This window comes from Eleutherodactylus coqui, chromosome 5 (assembly GCF_035609145.1).
Source record: "Eleutherodactylus coqui strain aEleCoq1 chromosome 5, aEleCoq1.hap1, whole genome shotgun sequence".
Taxonomy (NCBI): domain Eukaryota; kingdom Metazoa; phylum Chordata; class Amphibia; order Anura; family Eleutherodactylidae; genus Eleutherodactylus; species Eleutherodactylus coqui.
Window position 1 is genome coordinate 218473282 of NC_089841.1, and position 19915 is coordinate 218493196.

Genomic DNA, 19915 nt, shown 5'->3' on the forward strand with positions numbered 1-19915 from the left:
CTCCCTCTCCCCATGCCGCTTCTCTCCCCCTCTCGCCCTCTTTCCATGCCGCTTCTCTCTCCCCCTCTCTCCCTCTGCCCCTCTCTCCATGCCGCTTCTCTCTCCTTCTCCCCCCCTCCTCCATGTCGCTTCTCTCTTCCTCTCCCCCCTTCTCAATGTCACTTCTCTCTTCCTCTCCCCCCTTCTCTATGCCACTTTTCTCTCTCCATGCTGCTTCTCTCTCCCTCTATCCATGCCACTTCTCTCTCCCCCTCTATCCATGCCGCTTCTCTCTCTTCCTCCTTCCCTTCTCTCTCTCACCATGCTGCTTCGCCGTCTCTCTCTCGCTGACCATGCCGCATCACCTCTTTGCAGTCTGTGGCTTCCTATCAATGTCGCTTTGCAATGCTTCACACTCTCTAGTATGCGCCTGAAGCAGAGCAGCACGCCACCCATAGACTTAACATTTCAACTTTCAACTCACCTGACAGCTCACAGAATGTATTAAATTATATTAGATGTATATGACAAATAATGCAACAGCAATCTATGGTCCTGCATTTTTGTTTCCTAATACGTGAAGTCAAACAAATAATTTTCCTAGTCATTGCTATCTCCATCCATGAAGCTGCCAGCAGAGATGCAAGATGTATCACTGGATCCATCTCAGTATTTTTATGAAATGTTGCAGCATTTCAGAGTGTAATTTACAAGGGCTGACGATCTTATGCCAGTTTGTGTCCCATGTCTCCTATTTCAACTACTTTTCTGGCTCCTGTAATATTGAGATAATGTAATGTCCGTTCAAGACTTATGTTTTTGAATACAATCATTCTGTAACTTTTCCTGCATATCAGACTAAACTTTTTTCATTGTGTGCAGGGGTGATGAGTGATCGTAAGATAAATGGAAGTAAACAGAAAATTTACAGCCTTTCTTACCCCTTATCATCAAGTCTGACTGGGTAACACTTTCATACTGGTTTTCATATGCCCAATTTATTGGGAAAGACAAATCAAATAAGAAGATGATGTCTTGGGGAAGACAAATCCACATTTTTTAATTTATGGTTTCATATACAGTGGGGGAAATGTATTAATGCTCACGCTAAATTTAGGCAGGCAAAATATGTGCCAAATTAATCCCAGTGGTGTCCTGTTAGACATGTTAAACACTTTTTCTAACTTACTCCACCTCTAAATTGGCTTAAGGACCTTTAACATGCAAAGACGATTGCTTTAACGGCCTAACGATTGAACGAATTGACGATATTTTTGCATGAAATTACTTGGACCTAATCATCTGTATTTTCCCTCATTAGCCAAAGTAAACTCAGTAGCTATTGTTGGCTCAGCTAGGTGTGTGTTTGTGAGAGAGATCATCTGGCCTGCAGATTCCATTGTCTTTCTCCCTTGCATACACAATGAGTACAATGTCCTCTCCTGGCATGAGTAAACACTGGACTCATTGTGTATGAAAGGCCAACAAAACCACCCTGAAGCTGCTCAAAAAATGAAATTAATATTCAAATGGAATGAATTCTGAGTGGCTTCACAATGGTTTTTATGCCGGCTAAAAACCAGCGCTGAACGACAATAGAACTGCCCACATTTATATGTCACTTATTATCGCTCACTTTTGGCCTTTTTAACAAATTTTGAGCAATTATCATTGTGTGTAAAAGGGCCTTTACTTTAGACCAGGCTCTTTCACCAAAATTATGGTTCATGCAATTAATAAACTGGCGCATTGTACGAGTCCACTTAGCCCTCCCCTCTTCTCTAGACACTTTTTAAAACAGTCTCATGAGGCACAAAAAGTGTCTAAATCATGTAATAAATCTGATGCACTGTATGTGGAACAGTGTTTTTTATGGGACACAATTTGAGCCAGAATCCTGGTACACTTTGCTTAGTAAATCTCCCCCAGTATGTTTAGGAGTTCTTTATTGGACAACTCCATAGTACTGACTTGCCGTTTATTCAAGCGCAGTTCCTGAAGCTACACTTTCAGATGTGGTAAACCACATCATATAAATTCCTTTGAGAAATAGAAAAAAAAATATATAGAAAAACTCACTGCATCCTTAAGAAAGGCAACAAAATGTAGCTTTCTTGTAAATGATCAGACCTAACCACTAAATGGAGGAAGCCTATTCCTGTAATATGCGTATAATGAAGAAAATAACATTGTGGTCTATAGAGCCATAGTCAGAACTACAGGATATTTTATTATTCCTGCTTCCCAGATGAAAGGAATGAGGGGTTTTACAATTATTGGTAAGATTGTAACTCTTTACCTGTTACAGTCAATGTTTTCATCATACCAACCATTTCATCTTATCCCTATTCTAAAGAAAGGCCGAAGCTACAATATAGCCTCGGTCCATGAATAATCTCTTTTAAAGTGATACACTACAGTTCATTAAGTTTTAGGCATTGTAGATTCTCACTTTAGTTAAGAAAAAAAGTTTACAACAAATTGTGGGATTGAATTCCGTCAAGATTTCAGGCCATTACTAATCCTTTGGTGACAGAACCACTTTCAATAAGGAGAGAAAAATTGAAGAACACCCCAGTGTTTGATTTATATTACATTTTAAGATACGGAAGTAAAAGGATTAACGATAGGATTAAAACAGTCTTCACAGAAAACATTTTTTAAGAAGAATTGTTTTCGGGGTAACTATGGGCACCGCTTAGCAATGCTCAGCCTGTGGTTGCATACTAATATCTAAAGCCAGCTTGATATCAAAGGAGAAGAGATAACAGCTGATTTGCACATAATAAGAACATTGGGACATTCAGGTCAAAACTAAACTAGGGCTGCTTTTAGATGAGCAGATTCTCATCTGAACGAGCGAATGACGTCACCGCTAACTCGTTCACTCTCGGGAAGCCTGTTTATACAGGCAGACGCATGGTTGGCTTATTCAAACAAGAATCATTCAGTCTTTCACATTCACTGTATGGCTGGGTTCACACAGGGCGGATTTGCCGCGGTTTTGCCGCGCGGAATTCAGCCGCGGCAAATCCGCCCGTGGCCACTAATCTCGGGATTAACCAACCATGTGGACGAGATTTCTCAGAAATCTTGTCCACACGGGACGGCCAATCCACTGCGGTAAGTCTGGCTGAAACCGCGGCTGCGGTTTGAAAAGATGCAGCATGTCTATTTATTGTTTACTTTCGTCGTGGCCGTGCTCTCCTCTATGGGAGCGCCGGCGGCAACGGAAAAGCGAGCGGCTGGGCCGCTTCAAAGCCGCTGCGGCTTTTTCCGCGGCGGTTCTCCCGGCGGAGATCTCGCGGGTTTTGCTGCGGCCAAACCGCGGGTTTTCTGGCGGGAATACGCCCTGTGTGAACCCAGCCTATAAGCGAATGTAAATTACTGAATGATTGCTGTTTAAACTGAACAATTAGTGAACGAGCCAACCATGCTTTTTTTATGTCTGCATAAAGCGAATGATTCTCATTCATCGTTGGCTCGCATTCAGATTGATCATTTTTCTGCCCGCATAAAATGGGGTCTTAACCCTTTGATATCCAATTTTGGATTCAGGGTTTCCTAGGGGGCTTTATCTTTTTGCCATTATACAATGGCGCCATCTGCTGGCTAGAGCCAGTACTGCGGTATGGGACATGCTGGAGAGGCCCCCGACAACAGAATGGCCAGTAATCCACAGTAAGAATACCCTGCTGGACGTCTTTTGATATTGGAGCTGTACAGACTTCAATCAGAATGTCTTTGGACGTCAGACAGTGGATTGGAAAGGGTTAAACCTAATGGTGTCCATACAATTTAGATGATCGACGCTTGATCGTGACTAAATCAAGCAACAGTATTGACATGACCATGGTCGGAATTTCAAGTGGAGTTGTATTTTCAGTGATTATCATTATTGGATTCTTCAACTTTGTGTCTGATTTTACTTTTATTTAAATGATCTAAAATATGGTACCTCTGTAGCTGACAAGATATCAACCAAAAACACTCAAAAAAAGATAGACTACTGTAATATATGATGATGACCAATAGTTAGCAAGTGAGCATGATATAATAACTCCAATACTTAAAATAGAGGGACCTACAACTGCCCCTAGTAATTCCTAAAGGCTGTTATGCCATTATGATGTAATTGGAGTACCCGCCCTGAACAGGATGAACTCAGACAAATATAGCCCTGTTATGAAGACTAAAATATCCTATACACTTAGGGACCCTTGACACACACAAAAAAAATTCCTACACGTTTTGACCAGCTGATGTAGGGCGAGCCTATCAGAGGACTAATAACACTAGCAGCAATGTGCTATAATGGGATAAATGTCAGTTAAAAAAAACTCTCATATATCATTTAATAAGACAAACATTTAAGCTCTCTGAAATCCAATGAAGCTGCTGTATAAACCTGAGTGCAGGGCACTAAGGGAACAAGCTAGCGGCAGTGACTGCACCTTCCAATGGTATATCTTTGCCTGAGTGTTTTTGGTTGATATTGCGTCAATTTCAGATTATTTGAAAAAAAGGTAAGTTTTAACATTATAACTAGAGATGAGCGAACCTACTCGTTTCGAGTAATTACTCGATCGAGCACCGCGATTTTCGAGTACTTCCGTACTCGGGTGAAAAGATTCGGGGGGTGCCAGGGGGCGGGGAGAGGCGTGGCGGAGCGGGGGGTAGCAGCGGGGAACAGGGGGGAGCCCTCTCTCTCTCCCTCCCCCCCACTCTCCGCTGCAACCCCCCACTCACCTATGGCGCCCCCCGAATCTTTTCGCCCGAGTACGGAAGTACCCAAAAATCGCAGCGCTCGGGCGAAAAAGGGGCATGGCCGAGTACGCTCGCTCATCTCTAATTATAACTCATCATCTATTCTGGTCATCTTTTGTACACAGTTGGTGAATATATGAAGTACATATTGCATATGTTCTCCACTGATTTGTTTTGACAGTGTCAGATTTCCATAAAAGCAAAAGGTGGATATTTTAAAAGTGGAACATGTGGTGTTATTTCTAGATTCCAAGACTCAGCTAGAAGATTGAGCGGTGTTTTTTTATTCAATAAACACATACATCCGAAAACATTGATATTTTTGACTATTCCTATTTTTACTTTTTTAAGGGGTGTTTTCAAACTTCTGAAGGGTACTGTACATATTTAAATTCGTTTTTTATCATAACATTATATTAGTTTTACATTTTCTTTACTATTCTTCATATGAAAATGATGTTGTTTTCTATTTCACACCAGCCACTAAAGCAGACACAATAGGCTAACACTTTCCCGAAGCTCACTATTCTGCTTTGCTGAAGAGACTGGGACATTATGAGCAGATTTATCTCATTATAAATATAGGGTGGCTGCGTTTGGGTGGCTTTACATGGAACAACTATTGGCTGAAAAATTGTCCAAACAAGAGCTTTTCAGCGAAAACACAAGACCCGATTGGGGACTGAGCAAGTAATCGCTCACTAGTTGCTAACCACTTCATATCAGCTAACTGATAAGCGAGCGACTTTCGCTCAACATAAATAGACAGTTGTTCATCTCTGAATGACTGCTTGTTCACAGCGAATGGAGGTGGGTGGCCGGAAGAGATCTTTGGTGCGCTTCACCTCCGTTCACTGAACAACTGTCACTGTTTGAAAGCATAAGAGTGATAGGTCTTGGGATGAGTGTCATCCCATGTAACAGCAATCCTTAGGTTGGCCATACACAATAGATACCGGTCAGCTCCTTTGGCCAACGGCTCTCTCTCCCAATTCCCCCTATACACCTGCACAACTGGCAAAGTATGCATATGTTCTCAATTGGGAGAAAGCTGCTAGCAGACAACTAAGGTGGTGGCTTCCCTAACTGAGAACAGAATGATGGGTCATGCCAAAGTCCATCAGCCCAATCCTTATGTCCCCTGTTATCTGCTGTCGAGGGAGAGTCAGGATGCCCCATTAGACATTAGATGGTCAGCTGGTCCTGCAAAAATCTGTAGAATCAGCAAATGTACATCTGTGTATGCTTTAATGACAGACTATTGTATTTCTGCACAGGGGCTTAGCTAAGGTGGTGCAGTCAGAAGGGAGCAATAGGTACCAGACTTGTAGTTTAAGTTACAAACTGGTGCTGCAGCTGCCCAGCACTTACAATATACCCTGTATTATCAGTGCTATTTCATTTGTTTGAAGGGGAGAAGGACCTGTGAGGGCATCACGGTCACTTGACAGACGTCCACAGGTCCTTTAGTAGTTCATCCATCATCTGTAGGTAAGAAGTGAGGCAGCTCCTGGACTCTTTACTTTCATGTAGAACCAAGATAGTTGGTTCAGATATATCATGGAGCAATAGACAGACTCCTAGTGCATAAATTGTAAGGCACTAGGTGAAGCTAAGTCTGTATCAAGAGGACAATAGCACTGCAGTTGCCTAACAGAGATAACTTCATTGATATGACTGCTGAACTGGAGTGTGCATGGACAGAGAGAGATATAGCCTCCGGCCTTGATGGTAGGACGGGGCATTATGAGGTGAGCTGAATAGTCCTGAGTTAAATAGTCTCACACCTCCTCCCATCCGGAGGAGTGCCAAAGTTGCTAGCCAATCACCATGTGACAATGAGCTGTCATTTTGTTAGCTAATCTTGGACGACGAGGGTCCGTAGCGCCAACCAAGAATGACCACAACCGACAGCATTGTTCTCTTCAGTGCTGATGTCGAAGGAGGTACCGTTGCCTAAGTCAACGGTACCTCTAAGGCTAATTAAACCTCTAAGGTTTGTTCGAAGGCTAATACTAAATTGCTTTTCGGAACACACATATATAATACAAGCTTTTATCTTCTGTCACTGCTTGCTGTGGTTCGAATTGGGCTAGAATCCGGTAACAGAAAAGCCAAGGGCTAAACAGAACTTGCATACATAGACCTTTAAAACAGTCCACAAATGTTGACCACTTCTAAAACTTCCTAGTGAACTTTAACTAATGTCACTAACTTACCAGCCTTGCCCGAATGTGTCAGATTCCCAACAGTGCTCCTCAGATAGGGCTTTCTATTTTCATTGTTTCATCCTGTCCTATAAATTTAACGTTCCGTATTGAATGTTACTTTGAAAGTCATAAACTCTCAGGGAACATTGTAACCCGATAATAAAATGTACTTACATGTACCGTATTTATACTTTCGTAAAGGCATTAAATCATGAAATATTTCTCTACTTTGCTGTACTTTGTAAAATATAGGTCACTGACTGTTTTGGGAACTTACAAAAAAGATTACATGCAGGACATATTAAATGAGTCCATGACTAACAGGCTGTGACAGCCAAAGGGTTCAATCCTTTCAACACAACAGTCCCCCACGGGTGCAGCTATTTATTTCTCTGTTCCTTTATCACCTTGGAATTTTTATGGTTATTTTTTTTTTTATAAGAATTCACATTTTGCAGTGTAAAACCCTTTTGTGACCTTATGCCAATTTTCAAATTTAATTAAATACATAAATAATCTTTATTCTATCCTAAAAGGTTTAATGTTTCTTACTTTTTTTTTTTATTATTATTGCCTGGAAATATTTCAAATTCCAAAGCTTGATGTAAGCTAACAACCAGGTATAAGTCAGTGAAATGCGATTAAATAGAACAGCACTGCTTGATATTAGATACCGCTCTTATTTTAGCATAGCAAGACACGTAAAGCTAAATGGGTTGGATTACATAACAGTCGACCTGTTGAAAAAATTTTCCATTTAATGTCCAATCTTTTCAATGACCGTCTCATCCAGATGCTTTTACCGAATATGCATTCGTGATGACTTAAGGGACAGTTTTCCACTTATGAAATTGTTCCAGCTTCCCACGTCCGATTCATGTACATTGCCACACAAGCATTTTCTCATACAATAGAGGATTAAAACCTTTTACGAGCGAACATGATCATTACTTTTCAATTTTTTTTGGCCTAAATTTTACCACTTTTCTTAATAAAAAATTTGGCCACTTTTTGTGAAAAAAACAAACAAAAAACATTCAGCCTGTAAAGGGTTAAAGGCTATAATACTGATTAATTAGCTAAGGCTGAAGTAGACTTTAAAAAAAGTATTGTATCTGTTACACATGATTGAACACATTTCCATGGGATGGAATCAATCATTTTACTTTAGTTATATACAGTGCATATGGTGCTAATTATGTTTTGCAGTCACTTAATTAAGTATTATCTCTGTGTCTACGGGCAGTTTGATAAGTACTGGTAAATGAACACCGTATATTATACTACAGTTAATAATACTTTGATACTTTTTTATGAATTTGTGGTTCTAGACTGTGTGGCGCAGTGTGTTACGGTAGCAGAAACTAAGCTCTTGCTCACGACCTGAAGGTTGTGGGTTCGATTCCCGCATGGTTCAAGAAGCTGACTCAAGGTTGGCCTTCCATCCTTCCGAGGTCAGTAAAATGAGTACCCAGCTTGCTGGGGGGTAATAAATATTTAACTGAAAGCGCTGCGGAATAAGTTGGCGCTATACACATAACAAGTCCCTTCTTTCCCTTATCTATGAACAAAGCTTTTGGCAAATGATTACATAGAAGTCATACTCTACCATATAGAAACTTCATGAACCTTAAGTTATAATATAGAAATGGACATTTGACTGTAGTTCTAGAGCTCACGCCCCACATTACATAATAGGGGAAGCTGTAAAATAAAGTATATAAGCCATTTTAATAACATTTTACATACAAACTTATCTCAAACTCGAGCAGCACATCATCAATATGCCCTATTATTACCTTCTCACTGGATCATGCTTCAGTTGATATGTACTGGTTGTGCTCTGTACATTGGAAGGTAGCCTGAACATAATGATCTATCCTTTGTTAAGAAGACTTGCTACTCTAAATAAGTTGTGTTTGATGTAAAATGCATGTACAACAAGGTGGAGGTATACATGCTTATAGAAGCACGGTAATGCAGGCATACATTCAGGCTATGAAAAAAGTTCCATAAATAGTGCAAGAATTTTTTTTAATGGCGTTCGTCTAGAATCTGGTGAAAAAAACCCTCCTTTATGCTTTCTTATGAAGCTAGAGGGGTGCTGAGGTACAGTAGAAGCCACAAAAACTCGAAGCAACATTGCAATGAGCTGCTATGCGATCATGTAGTATGAGGCTTTTGGTGCTACAAGCTAATTATTGTTTTTGCTTCTTTCAAACAAAGATACAGAAACATGGTGTAAAAAGGAAATTTGTAACTTTTTTCTACATTATGCAAAAAAGTTATGTCCTCTCTTTGGTTGGTGGTTTTTCTTGTTTCTCTGCAGTAAATCTCCCTTACCTTCTACAAAAAAACAAAACGTGGTGGACACGTAGGAGACACATTTTTGTCAGCATTACCTTTTTTCTAGCCTGCTGATCTTTGGAAGAATGAGCTTTTACGTGCTTTCGTAATGAGCTTGGGTCTGTGTAACGCTTACTGCATCCAGGAATTTGACAGGCATACGGTTTCTAGACAAGAAAAAAAGAAAACATAGGAGAATATAATTGCGCTACTTCACTGGTAACGGCACTTTTTACATTTGTTATCAATGAACATTCCCAAAGGTACTTACAGGATAGCAATCATTTGCTCAAGGAGGGATTAGCAAAATCAGATACAGCAGATTAGTGGAGCTGTCTAACAGCAGTGACTATCCAGAAAACATTGGTTAGGGTTAGAGAAGAATCCTGCCATAGAGACAGAAAAAGGAGGGAGAAAGATTTAGATTTCAAGCAGTATAGAAAGTACTCAGCAGAACGGTGATGGAAAAAGTTCCTAATATTGTTACACAAATCTCTTTTTAGAAAACACATTGTATTGGCTGTCACTTCAACTAAATGCAGATAGATTCAATTAACTTTTACTTAAGTATCCAGCAGCTCCTGTGTATTACATAATTAGATATAGCCATTTAACTATTTCCACTCATGGTTGTAGTCATCGAAATAGGTCAACATAAGTAAATAGCTTACTAAGTGCAAACCACAGCTATTTGTAATGCAAATGCATTGCATTTTTATAGTAGTGGAGGTTAAAGGCCCATTTACATGCAAAGACAATCTTGAAAAATTATTATTCGGCACCAAGCAGAAAACTGATTAATAAATGCATAATACAGCATAATCAACAAGCATATAAGTATAGAGACCTCAGAAGACGATAAGCTTGGCCGTCAATGGCTCCCTTTATTCTAGCGTGTTTACCTAACGAGATATTTATGCTGCAAAGGACCCTGATAAACCAAAGTCTAACTACGAGCAACTGCAATCTATCTGTCACCATGTACAATAATTGTGCGCCGTGCCGCGAAGATTTCATAGTGTGATCACAATTAAAATCTCTACCGGAGCTCTTCGACGGTAGGGTCAAGGCTTCTAGGGTATGTAATTTAAAACAAGTTATGGAAAACTCAAACTACAGAAGAATGGTTATGAAGAACGTAGCAAAATGGCAACTGTGTGGGTGTCTTTTCTTGCAGAACAAGCTTATTATTTTATGTGTCTTTCCTTACAGTATCCAGGTGTGTCCTTTGATGCTTGGCCCGATCGCTGGAATTGCTGAAAGCCTTTTGACAGCCAGGATGCTGGCAAAGGTACGGCTTCTCTCCTGTGTGACTTCGTAAGTGAATCTTTAGATTTTCAAGTCTTGAAAATGCTTTCTTGCACCCTTCAAACTGTAAAGAGAAACAAAATACAGAGGAATGTACCTTTTTTTCATTCCTTAAAAGCATTTTTATCTTGTTCTGGAAACTGCGGGGCATGGTTTAGCAGTTAATGTTTCATCACCCTTATAAAAACTGATTTCTAGTTGCTTGTTATAAAAGAATCATACCTTTTTTTTTCTAGTTTGGCGTACCTCTTGAGCTGCACTGCCAAATTTAATGAAGGAACATACAGACTTCAGTCACTTTCGAGAAATGTATTTACTGGAGGTTTCACAACATCTTAAGTTTACAATGCTATAGCAGGAATAGTAGTGTGTATTTCAGCAGAAATTATTAATCCATTTTCCAAGCTATGACTTCAGAATAAAGCTCAAGATATTCGATTTTACCAGTTTAGTAAACTCAAAGGCTTTATTCACACCAGCGTTTTATCGTGGGCTATTTCTGCCGCGATAAAACGCCTGCCAAAAATCGCGACCATCGGAAGCATTGGATTCAAATGCACTTGTTCAGATGGGCGATTTTAAGGTGCATAAAATCAGCTGGCCGGAAAAGATAGGTTTTGGACCTATCTTTTGCCAGAACACGCCGGCCGGTCCTATAGACTCCTATGGAAGCCTATATACTTCTAGGGGAGCCTATAAGAGCTGCCAGAAAAGGGAGATGGGAGGGAGTTTAGCAGCAGCTCTGCTACACTCCCCCCCCCTCTCCGCCCCTTGCTGGCTGCCGGCAAGGGGAGGGGATGGGACGGGAGCTAGTGTGCTAAAATCTCGCCCCTCCCCTTGCCGGCAGCTACCATAGGCTGGAACGGAGGTGAGGAGGGAGTAGCTACGCTAAGCTTCTGACCCATCCTGCCCCCTCCCTTTTCTCAGTAGCCCTCAAGGGGCAGAGAGGGGGAGGGAGTTTAGCAGAGCCCCTCTACCTGACTGTACATACACTACACCCATCTCCGTCTGAACAAGCGTTAATACGGGAGATGCAATGGCGACCTGGTCATGGCTGTCTCGTCCATGTGATTTTCTGCGGCAATACAACCGCGACGTAGGCGGCCAGGCAGCACCTGTGTGAAGAAGCCCTAACTCGAACACAAGTCTAGCTGAGAATGGTATTGTTGGACTAAATAATCAATGATATGCTCATTTTGAAAAATGTTTCATGAAACGTGCAATGATCTCATTGCCTTATGATTTGCAGATTTTCTACAGGTCCATTTTGTAGGCAAAATGATAAGATTAAAAGAGGTTGATTATTTTTGCTAACTGCAATGCTAAAAACATTCCTTTCAGAAATAGTCCCTCCTCCAGCAGTTTCTCATGGCAGTGTTGAAGGGCCACAGAGTATAGCAAGCTTTCATGAGAAATGATTGGTCAATAATAGCATACTGTAGTAATGGTAACAATTCTACATATACCTGGCTCATAAATATGGTTATAAAATAATCTGAAGTCATCGCCCCACAGCTTTTGGCAAAAATTTGGTTTACTTGCTCTAGCCATGTATTTGAATACCCTGGCCAAGGCAGAATAGATTGTTGATGGCATCTCTGGTACCCAGTGCATGCCTTCTCTAGCTAGATTGAATTACTCAGCTTGTGAGCTCTTGTGTATTGCCAGATGTGAAATTCTGGCAGAAAATGAAGTGGGTAGATAAATGATTGATACTTTTGAGCTTTGTTGGCATTGGAGAGTACTGCAGATGAAAGGCAAAATGCAAAAAATACACTATCTGTATTCCTCTATTGACTATAATAGCAAGTGGCCGCTTCTCGGGCATCTCTGTCCTTAGGATCGCTCAGGGTCCAAGCAGTAAATTCCCACCACTCAGAGTATCATGACGTAATCAGTGCATAAGCCATAAAATTATCTGGTGGAAAGTTCTTTTTAAGTACACAGATCCTATGCCAGGATCACACACAGCAAAATAGACAAATTAATTTGGTGTCCAAGTCATATAACTTTATGTTTCACATAGCTCAAAAAGGGTTTATCACACTTTAACATCCAACCACTGAGACACCCCCTCCCCAATCCAGAGACCAGGGGTCTTGTGTCCCCCCACCTTCTCACTGAGCGGTGTGGAAATATCATGGAGCGACAGTTGTGCATGCGCGGTGCCACTACATTCATTTTCAATGGGACTGCCGGAAATAGCCAAGTACAAACGCTTGGCTATTTCTGTTAGTCCCACTTAAACTAATGGAGCCGTGTCTGCACATGTGCGTCCACTGCTCCATTCAATGTTATATCACTGTGGGTGGGAGAAGCGACCCTGCAGTGATGAGAAGAGGTGGATGCGGGACCCCTGTTATAGATGATAAAAGTTGATCATGTTACAACCCCTTTAGGGCTGCCCAGCATAGACACAGCTATATAGGGTGGAAAACTGTTACAGAATTTGCACTAAGAACTAGAATCCCCTAGTTATGCCTCTACTGCCCAACTACTCATATTTAGTTCCAGTTTTGAGGTACTGTATGCACCTAAGATTATGTATCAGAGAACATCATCATAAGGCAGAATGCCAAGAAGTACCCCCAAAAAATCCAGTCTTATTCTAGTCAATAACGTATAAACAAAATGGCGCATTAATTTTAAGCCTGATCTCTCACCAAGGGGAAAAAGACCAAATAAAGTAAAAGACCTTCCAAGAGCTAGGAGGTTATTAGGAAAGAGAAAGAAAAGTCTAAGACAAAACCAGAAGAAGCATGAAGATTAGAAAGAGGATAGTTACTCCAAGGGATGATAAAGGAGGGAAGGATTGGGGGGGGGGGGTTACCCAGTGTGAATCGGTCATCGAACTTCAATCTTAAATGATTCTTTGAATCCAAGACCGCCAGCTATGAAGATACAACATCTCTTTGAAACCAGGACTCCACCTTGGGTCAAGAACGAAACTGGATCCATGTTGCCCAAACACTGTAGTCCTTAGAGAATTAGTTGTCGTCGCTAGCACATAGCTCTTCCATATACTTAAGATTATATATAGTCTCCAACCCTATTAACCTTGTGGGAGTGGGTGGTGGTGGGGGGAAGATCTCTACTTTCTGGAGATAATTTGTCTCATAGGTATTAGAAAGAAGTTTAAGAGGGAACGCTTTGTCTTGAAAATTGAGCCCGGCATCACTGAAAGGAGTGCCAACTCCGGAGAGAACTGGATTGTGTTCCAACTGACCTCATTATGTAGGACGTTCACCTCCTCCAGAAACAATGGACATGACCACGAAATGTGTATATCTTAATCACAATATTGTAAGCTCAGCGTTCCAAGACTAACAATAACCATTTCACTTTCACCTGGAAGGAGGATTTCCATAGATGACAAAATGAACCTATGTACAATCTACAACAACACTTCTGACCCTCAGTTAAGGGGTTAAAACTGCGTTATTGGTAACAGTTTTAACCCCTTAACCGAGGGTCAGACGTGTTGTTGGTCTGTTCTTCGTTTTCTTGTTCTGATCATCTGTTCCTGATAAATGAACATCGCTAATGAACAGCACGCTCAATATTGTATGTTGGGCTTCAATAGGAGGACTTGTTTATGGTGTAATTGTAAAAGGGTTATTAGAGCACATGTGGCAGAGTTATTGTAACCCAACATTATTTGGAATTTAATTTCCCATTACTTCTTTACAGACAAGAGCTTGTTTTAAGCACTTATACGAGAAATTACTGTAAAGACTTCAATGGAAACGATAAATTCAGGTCAATCCAATACGTAATGGGATCTGACATGCGTTAACTACACATTTCCCCTATATTGCGATGTATGGGTGAACAGATCTTATGTTGTAACGACTAACTGACGACTCTACATTCTTGCTATGTGAAGGACGGAACTGTGTGTAGTGCAAATGTCTTGTGAGTGCTGTTACTAGGAAACAAAGACATCTCTGCCCACTGGCTACGAGGATCATATTGGTGGTGATGTCCATTCAGATTTTTGGCCATGAGTAGAGATGAGCAAGCATACTCACTAAGGACAATTACTCGATCGAGCATTGTCCTTAGTGAGTATCTCCCCACTTGGAAGAAAAGGTTCGGCTGCCATTGAGTTGCGGCAGTGAGCAGGGGTGAGCGGGGAGGGAGAGAGAGATCTCCCCTCCGTTCCTCCCCGCTCTCCCCCGCCGCCGGCAGCCGAATCTTTTCTTCCGCGCTGGCAGGTACTCACTAAGGGCAATGCTCGATCGAGTAATTGCCTATAGCGAGTATGCTCACTCATCTCTAGTCATGAGCGTTCCAACCACTGACCAATTGTCGGTTGGAGAAATCGGTGGATAACCTTCATTACTCTGCATTAACACACACAGCACCTTCAAGAGTTTTTTTGTGTTGTTTTGTTACTGTTTCTTTAAATTAAAAGTGCTGTGGCTGGTCTATAGCAAATTAATGAAAAGTCCACATCTTTGGCATACGTGTTTTTTTGTTATTTTTTTAAACCCAACATGCTCAAGCACGGTATTTTGTTCTCTTTTTTTCTATAGGCTTCTTTTTAGGTCTTGAAAATGAAAAAAATGCATGTTTTAATAAATGTTACCAACATAGGTTAAATAAACTTTACAAAACTTTGGAAACCATGCCGTGAAAATCGCTTGTAATTAATTTTTTTTTTTAACAAGCATTTAAAATGCTCATAAAATCACAGATGCAATTTTTGTTACTGTTTATGTGGCGGCTTTTGATGCAAATTTTGAGCTGAAAAATAGGAGTGGATCCAAAAAGAAGGATAAGTATTTACATGAGGTGTAAAAATCCACTACAAACAGATTTTGATGCGGATTTTAGTGGATATTTGCCATTAAATTGTTGTGGATTCTGTTCTTTGCAATGCAAAGGGTGTGATCCGCAGTAATTATACAGCAATTCCACACCGAAAACTGCATCAGAATCTACATCAAAATCTACGTATAAGACGTGAATTTTGGGGCAGATTTATTTGTGGTGGATTTTTGTGCCATATGTGGGTCCATCCATAGAAAACACTGATTCTTCTCTTTTTTTGTATCCAGTCCTGTGTTTGCAGTCCTAAACTCTCACTCACAACCTGAAGGTTGTGAGTTCAATTCCTGCTTGGTTCAGGTAGTCAGCTCAGGGTTGACTTAGCCTTCTATCTTTCCGAGGTCGTTAAAATAAGTACTCAGCTTGGTGAGGGGTACTCATTTTACTGACCTCAGAATAAATTACATTAAAGTGCGGCGGAATAAGTTGGCGCTGTACAAATAAATGATAATGCAGTCTGGCAAGGACACTCATCTGTGATATGGGCAAAAAATGCACTTCAACTAACATAGCATATAAGATCGAAAAAAGACACATGTTCATCTAGTTCAGCCTATTACCGCCCACCCCCTTCCCCTCAATGTTGATCCAGAGGAAGAAAAAAAAACCAATATGGTAGAATAAAAATTTTCCCATTTAAAATAAAAACAGAGTCGGGTTGGTCAGGAATTAGGTATACAGTCAAGCATGATTTGCTTCGCCGTCTTTGTAACTCCCATAGAAGTGAATGGTAGCTATGAAAATAGCATAGCACAGCATGCTATGCTGTTTTTACAGCTCCTAAGTTAAAGTAACAGAACAGCTCAGTGTGCTACGCTGTTTGCATAGCTGCCATTCACTTCTATGCAAGTTATAGAAATTGCTTAGCCTAGCCAATGTTGGTTGTTTCCGGCTTCCTGGCTACTTCATACACAGTGGTATTCCCAATGTCGCCATGTTTGGACTCAGTTGGGATTCCAGTAATATTGATGGCAGGAGTCGCACGCTGCGCTACTTTTGCCATCAGAAATACCAGGTACCCTGACAAAGAACAAAACACAAGGATGAAGAGAGCGTTTTTTGGGTAAAAATGCCTCCCATCACCTCTGTGAAGTAGCAATCATCCGGCACCGATTGCAGCCGCTTTAGAGGATCGGCAAGAGTTTCCCATTATTTTCAGTGAGAAACCTCGCATCACACCGCATGCTGTGCAATTTGTTTTACCGCCCCATTGTATACAATGGGCAATGCGTTTCTGAGGAACGCGAAAATATAGGACATGAGCGAATTTTTTTTCCAGCACGCATTGCGCGAAAACAACACTCTTGTATATCAGTCTATTCAAAAGAATGGGGTTCATATTTGTGTGAGATTTGTGCATTTCGCAACACACAAATCTTCCGCGAGTTTCTCGGCTGTGTAAAACTTAGTAGAGCAGGAGAACGTCTCCCTCTGGCTGCAGGGATCAGTCTTACTTACGGTGGAACCGAACTGCACTGAACTAATCCCATTGACCAATGGTGTCCCAATGGGGTCCGTTTGGTTTTTGTCCGAGCTTCCCACTTTTTACAGGACCAATAGCACAGCATGCTGTAACCGTTCTGTAATTCTCTCTTCAGTCCTGCAGTTACTATGCATAATGCTCATTGAACCACGTGTCACAAGAAAAAGAGAAGGGACAAAAGACATTCCTTCACATCGAACTATCTGCGCATGAATGACATAATTCCTGGCTCCAGCATCAGAATCCACAAATTTCTGACAGGTTTGTTAATACATTTGTCAACCATAGCACTGAGTGGTACACATGGGCAAAATTAGGGTTAACATTTAACAAGAAAATGTTGCTATAGAGAACACAATAACAAAATACTTCAACATGTATGTTACGGGGAAATATTAAAATTTAATGGTTTAAGCATAACAAGCCTTTCTGAAGCATTCCAAAGTCACAAACTGTGGTCTGTGTTTATTAGGAGATGCAAATTAAAGCTACTAAACTCATAGAGTACATGCAAATTCCTGCATTACTTGATTTCCTGATGTTTGTAGCAGTTACGTGGCACTAAATGGGCGACACGATATATGCCTACCTATCAAAGGATAGTAAAACAGGAAGCACAGGATGTCGCTGCTATTATTAATACATAATGGGAGGCTGAGGCTTACACATCCCACCAGGAAGTATATCGTTTCACCTAGAACAGTGGTGGTGAACCTATGGCATGCGTGGCAGAGGCGGCACGCAGAACCCTCACTGCTGGCACACAGAGGAATCGGACACTCACCATGTTAGTGAATACCGACAGGGGCCGTGGCTCCCCTTCCAGTATTCACTCAGCTGCGCTGCTAGCGGCGCTGATCCCGGTGCACAGTGTGACTTCAGTGTGTAACAGGGATCCTCTTCCCTCCTCCCCTGACATCTCCTCTTAAGTTCCGCGAGAGCAGGAGAAGAAGGTGTCCGGCAGCACACTGACGTCACAATGTGCACCTGGGATCAGCGTTGCTAGCAGCGCCGAGCAGAAGAGCAGCGGCACTTCCATAATATATGGGTCTCAGGGGGTACTAATACTACTGGGGCCTCTGTGGGATGTCACTATTACTACTGGGGCCTCTGTGGGATGTCCCTATTACTACTGGGGGCCGCTGTGGGGGGGACACTTATCACTGGAGCCGCCGTGGGGGGGGTCACTATTACCACCGGGGCTGCCGTGGGTATCACTATTACCACCGGGGTCGCCGTGGGGATCACTATTACCACCGGGGTCGCCGTGGGGATCACTATTACCACCGGGGTTGCCATGGGGATCACTATTACCACCGGGGCCGCCGTGGGGATCGCTATTACCACCGGGGCCGCCGTGGGGATCACTATTACCACTGGGGTATGTTTATACATGGCGGGAATGCTGCAGAATGTTCTCAGTGCAATTTTCGTGGCAAATTCTGCAGCATTTCAGCATCCAAAAAGCAGTCAAAATCTGCACCCTGTGTATTTTGAAGTGGCCTTGTCCTTTTTATAGCAATGGGAGTAAAAATCATACATTATGATAAGCCCCGCCCCCTGGCATGTTGGCACTTTGCAATAAATAAGTGGATTTTGGGTTGCAGTTTGGGCACTCGATCACTAAAAGATTCGCCATCACAGACCTAGAAGGTAAGAGGAGACTCATAAAGCCAGCTGAGTAGATTGTTCTGCACTATTTCCATAACTCCTACAGATCTGAATGGGAGTTCGGTTGAGTAAACAGTGTAGTACAGTGAGCGATGTTGTTTTTGCATTGACAGAAACCATTTAAAATAATCCAATCAGCTGTTTCAGTAAAACCTGGTAGCCTGGACACTGCAGAGGGCAGCAGGAGGTGAGCCAGAGGAGGAGATGGGTATATCCTTTAATGGTACAGGACAGCAGCCCCGTCTATAGGCATTGTAAGGCATAATTTTGCAATAATACAATAATAGTATACTGAAGTATCACACTGTATAACGGCCCATTTACACGCAACGATTATCACTCAAAATGCATTCAAACTGGCAAAAGTGACCGATAATCATTACATGTAAACGCGTGGCCGACATGCACTTTTCATCTCATTTAAATGGCATTCATTCAGTCTTTGAACGACTGAAAGACTTGAGGGGGTGATTGCTTGCCCAATGACTACTTGTTTACTCTTTCCAGAAGAAGCCTATGTTCTTTCTTCACACTAATTAAAATCCTCCTGGCTAGAGATTTCCTCACATAAACACACGCCCGCATGAGCAAACAACATATACAGTGTTTACTTTAGCTGATGAGACAAATGGAGAGGATTTCAGACAATTATCTGTACGTTTAAATGTTCAGCATTTTATGAAAAAAAGTTGTTAATTCGTTCAGTCTTTCAGTCATTCAAACAATAATCATTGCGTGTAAAAGGGCGTTGTTACTTATGGATCCAACATCACATAAGGCACAACCACTAGTTCCATGAGGAGCCCAGTAAAGCGCTGGCACAGGAGCTCAGGAATGTCCACTTAGGCCGTATGCAAGTTGCACCTGTAAATAATCAAGAGCAAAAAATATTGCACAGTACATGGATGCCATCTTTGTGCTGTGATGATGTTCTCGAACCCCATACACTGCATGCCGTATTCACTTCATGTCTAAGTAAACGGATGAGATCTCTTTGACACAGACCATCACTCTATGTGAAAAATAGCCTTTTAGGCTACAATGGGGCCATACACTGTATGTGCAATATACAGAATGCACTCGGACGTTGTCCATGTACGGTCCGATAATTTGTACACAGGCTCTATTCATGTGCTATCTGATAATCACAGATCCCAGTTACTGCAGGCCTTCTCTTGTTTGTTAACGTGGATGAAACTAGGACACACAGTGATCTATTTCACATAAAACATGCATGTGATTGGTCTCACTGACTGTAAAGGGTCTGCGTGCTGCTCATGGAATACACAGATAGTACACAGACTGAAAATATGCCGGT

At 41.6% G+C, this 19915-nt stretch overlaps 1 protein-coding gene across 2 annotated transcripts in view; it reads right to left on the reverse strand.

The window, feature by feature from the left end:
- Positions 1-19915, reverse strand: part of GLIS3 (GLIS family zinc finger 3) — a 294182-nt gene that overhangs the window by 80383 nt on the left and 193884 nt on the right. For both annotated transcript variants that reach the window (XM_066604233.1, XM_066604234.1), the window contains 2 exons: positions 10513-10674; positions 9359-9469 (listed from right to left, as the gene is read on the reverse strand). In XM_066604233.1, coding sequence (XP_066460330.1) covers positions 9359-9469; positions 10513-10674 — 273 coding nt within the window. The remainder of the gene's footprint in view (positions 1-9358; positions 9470-10512; positions 10675-19915) is intronic.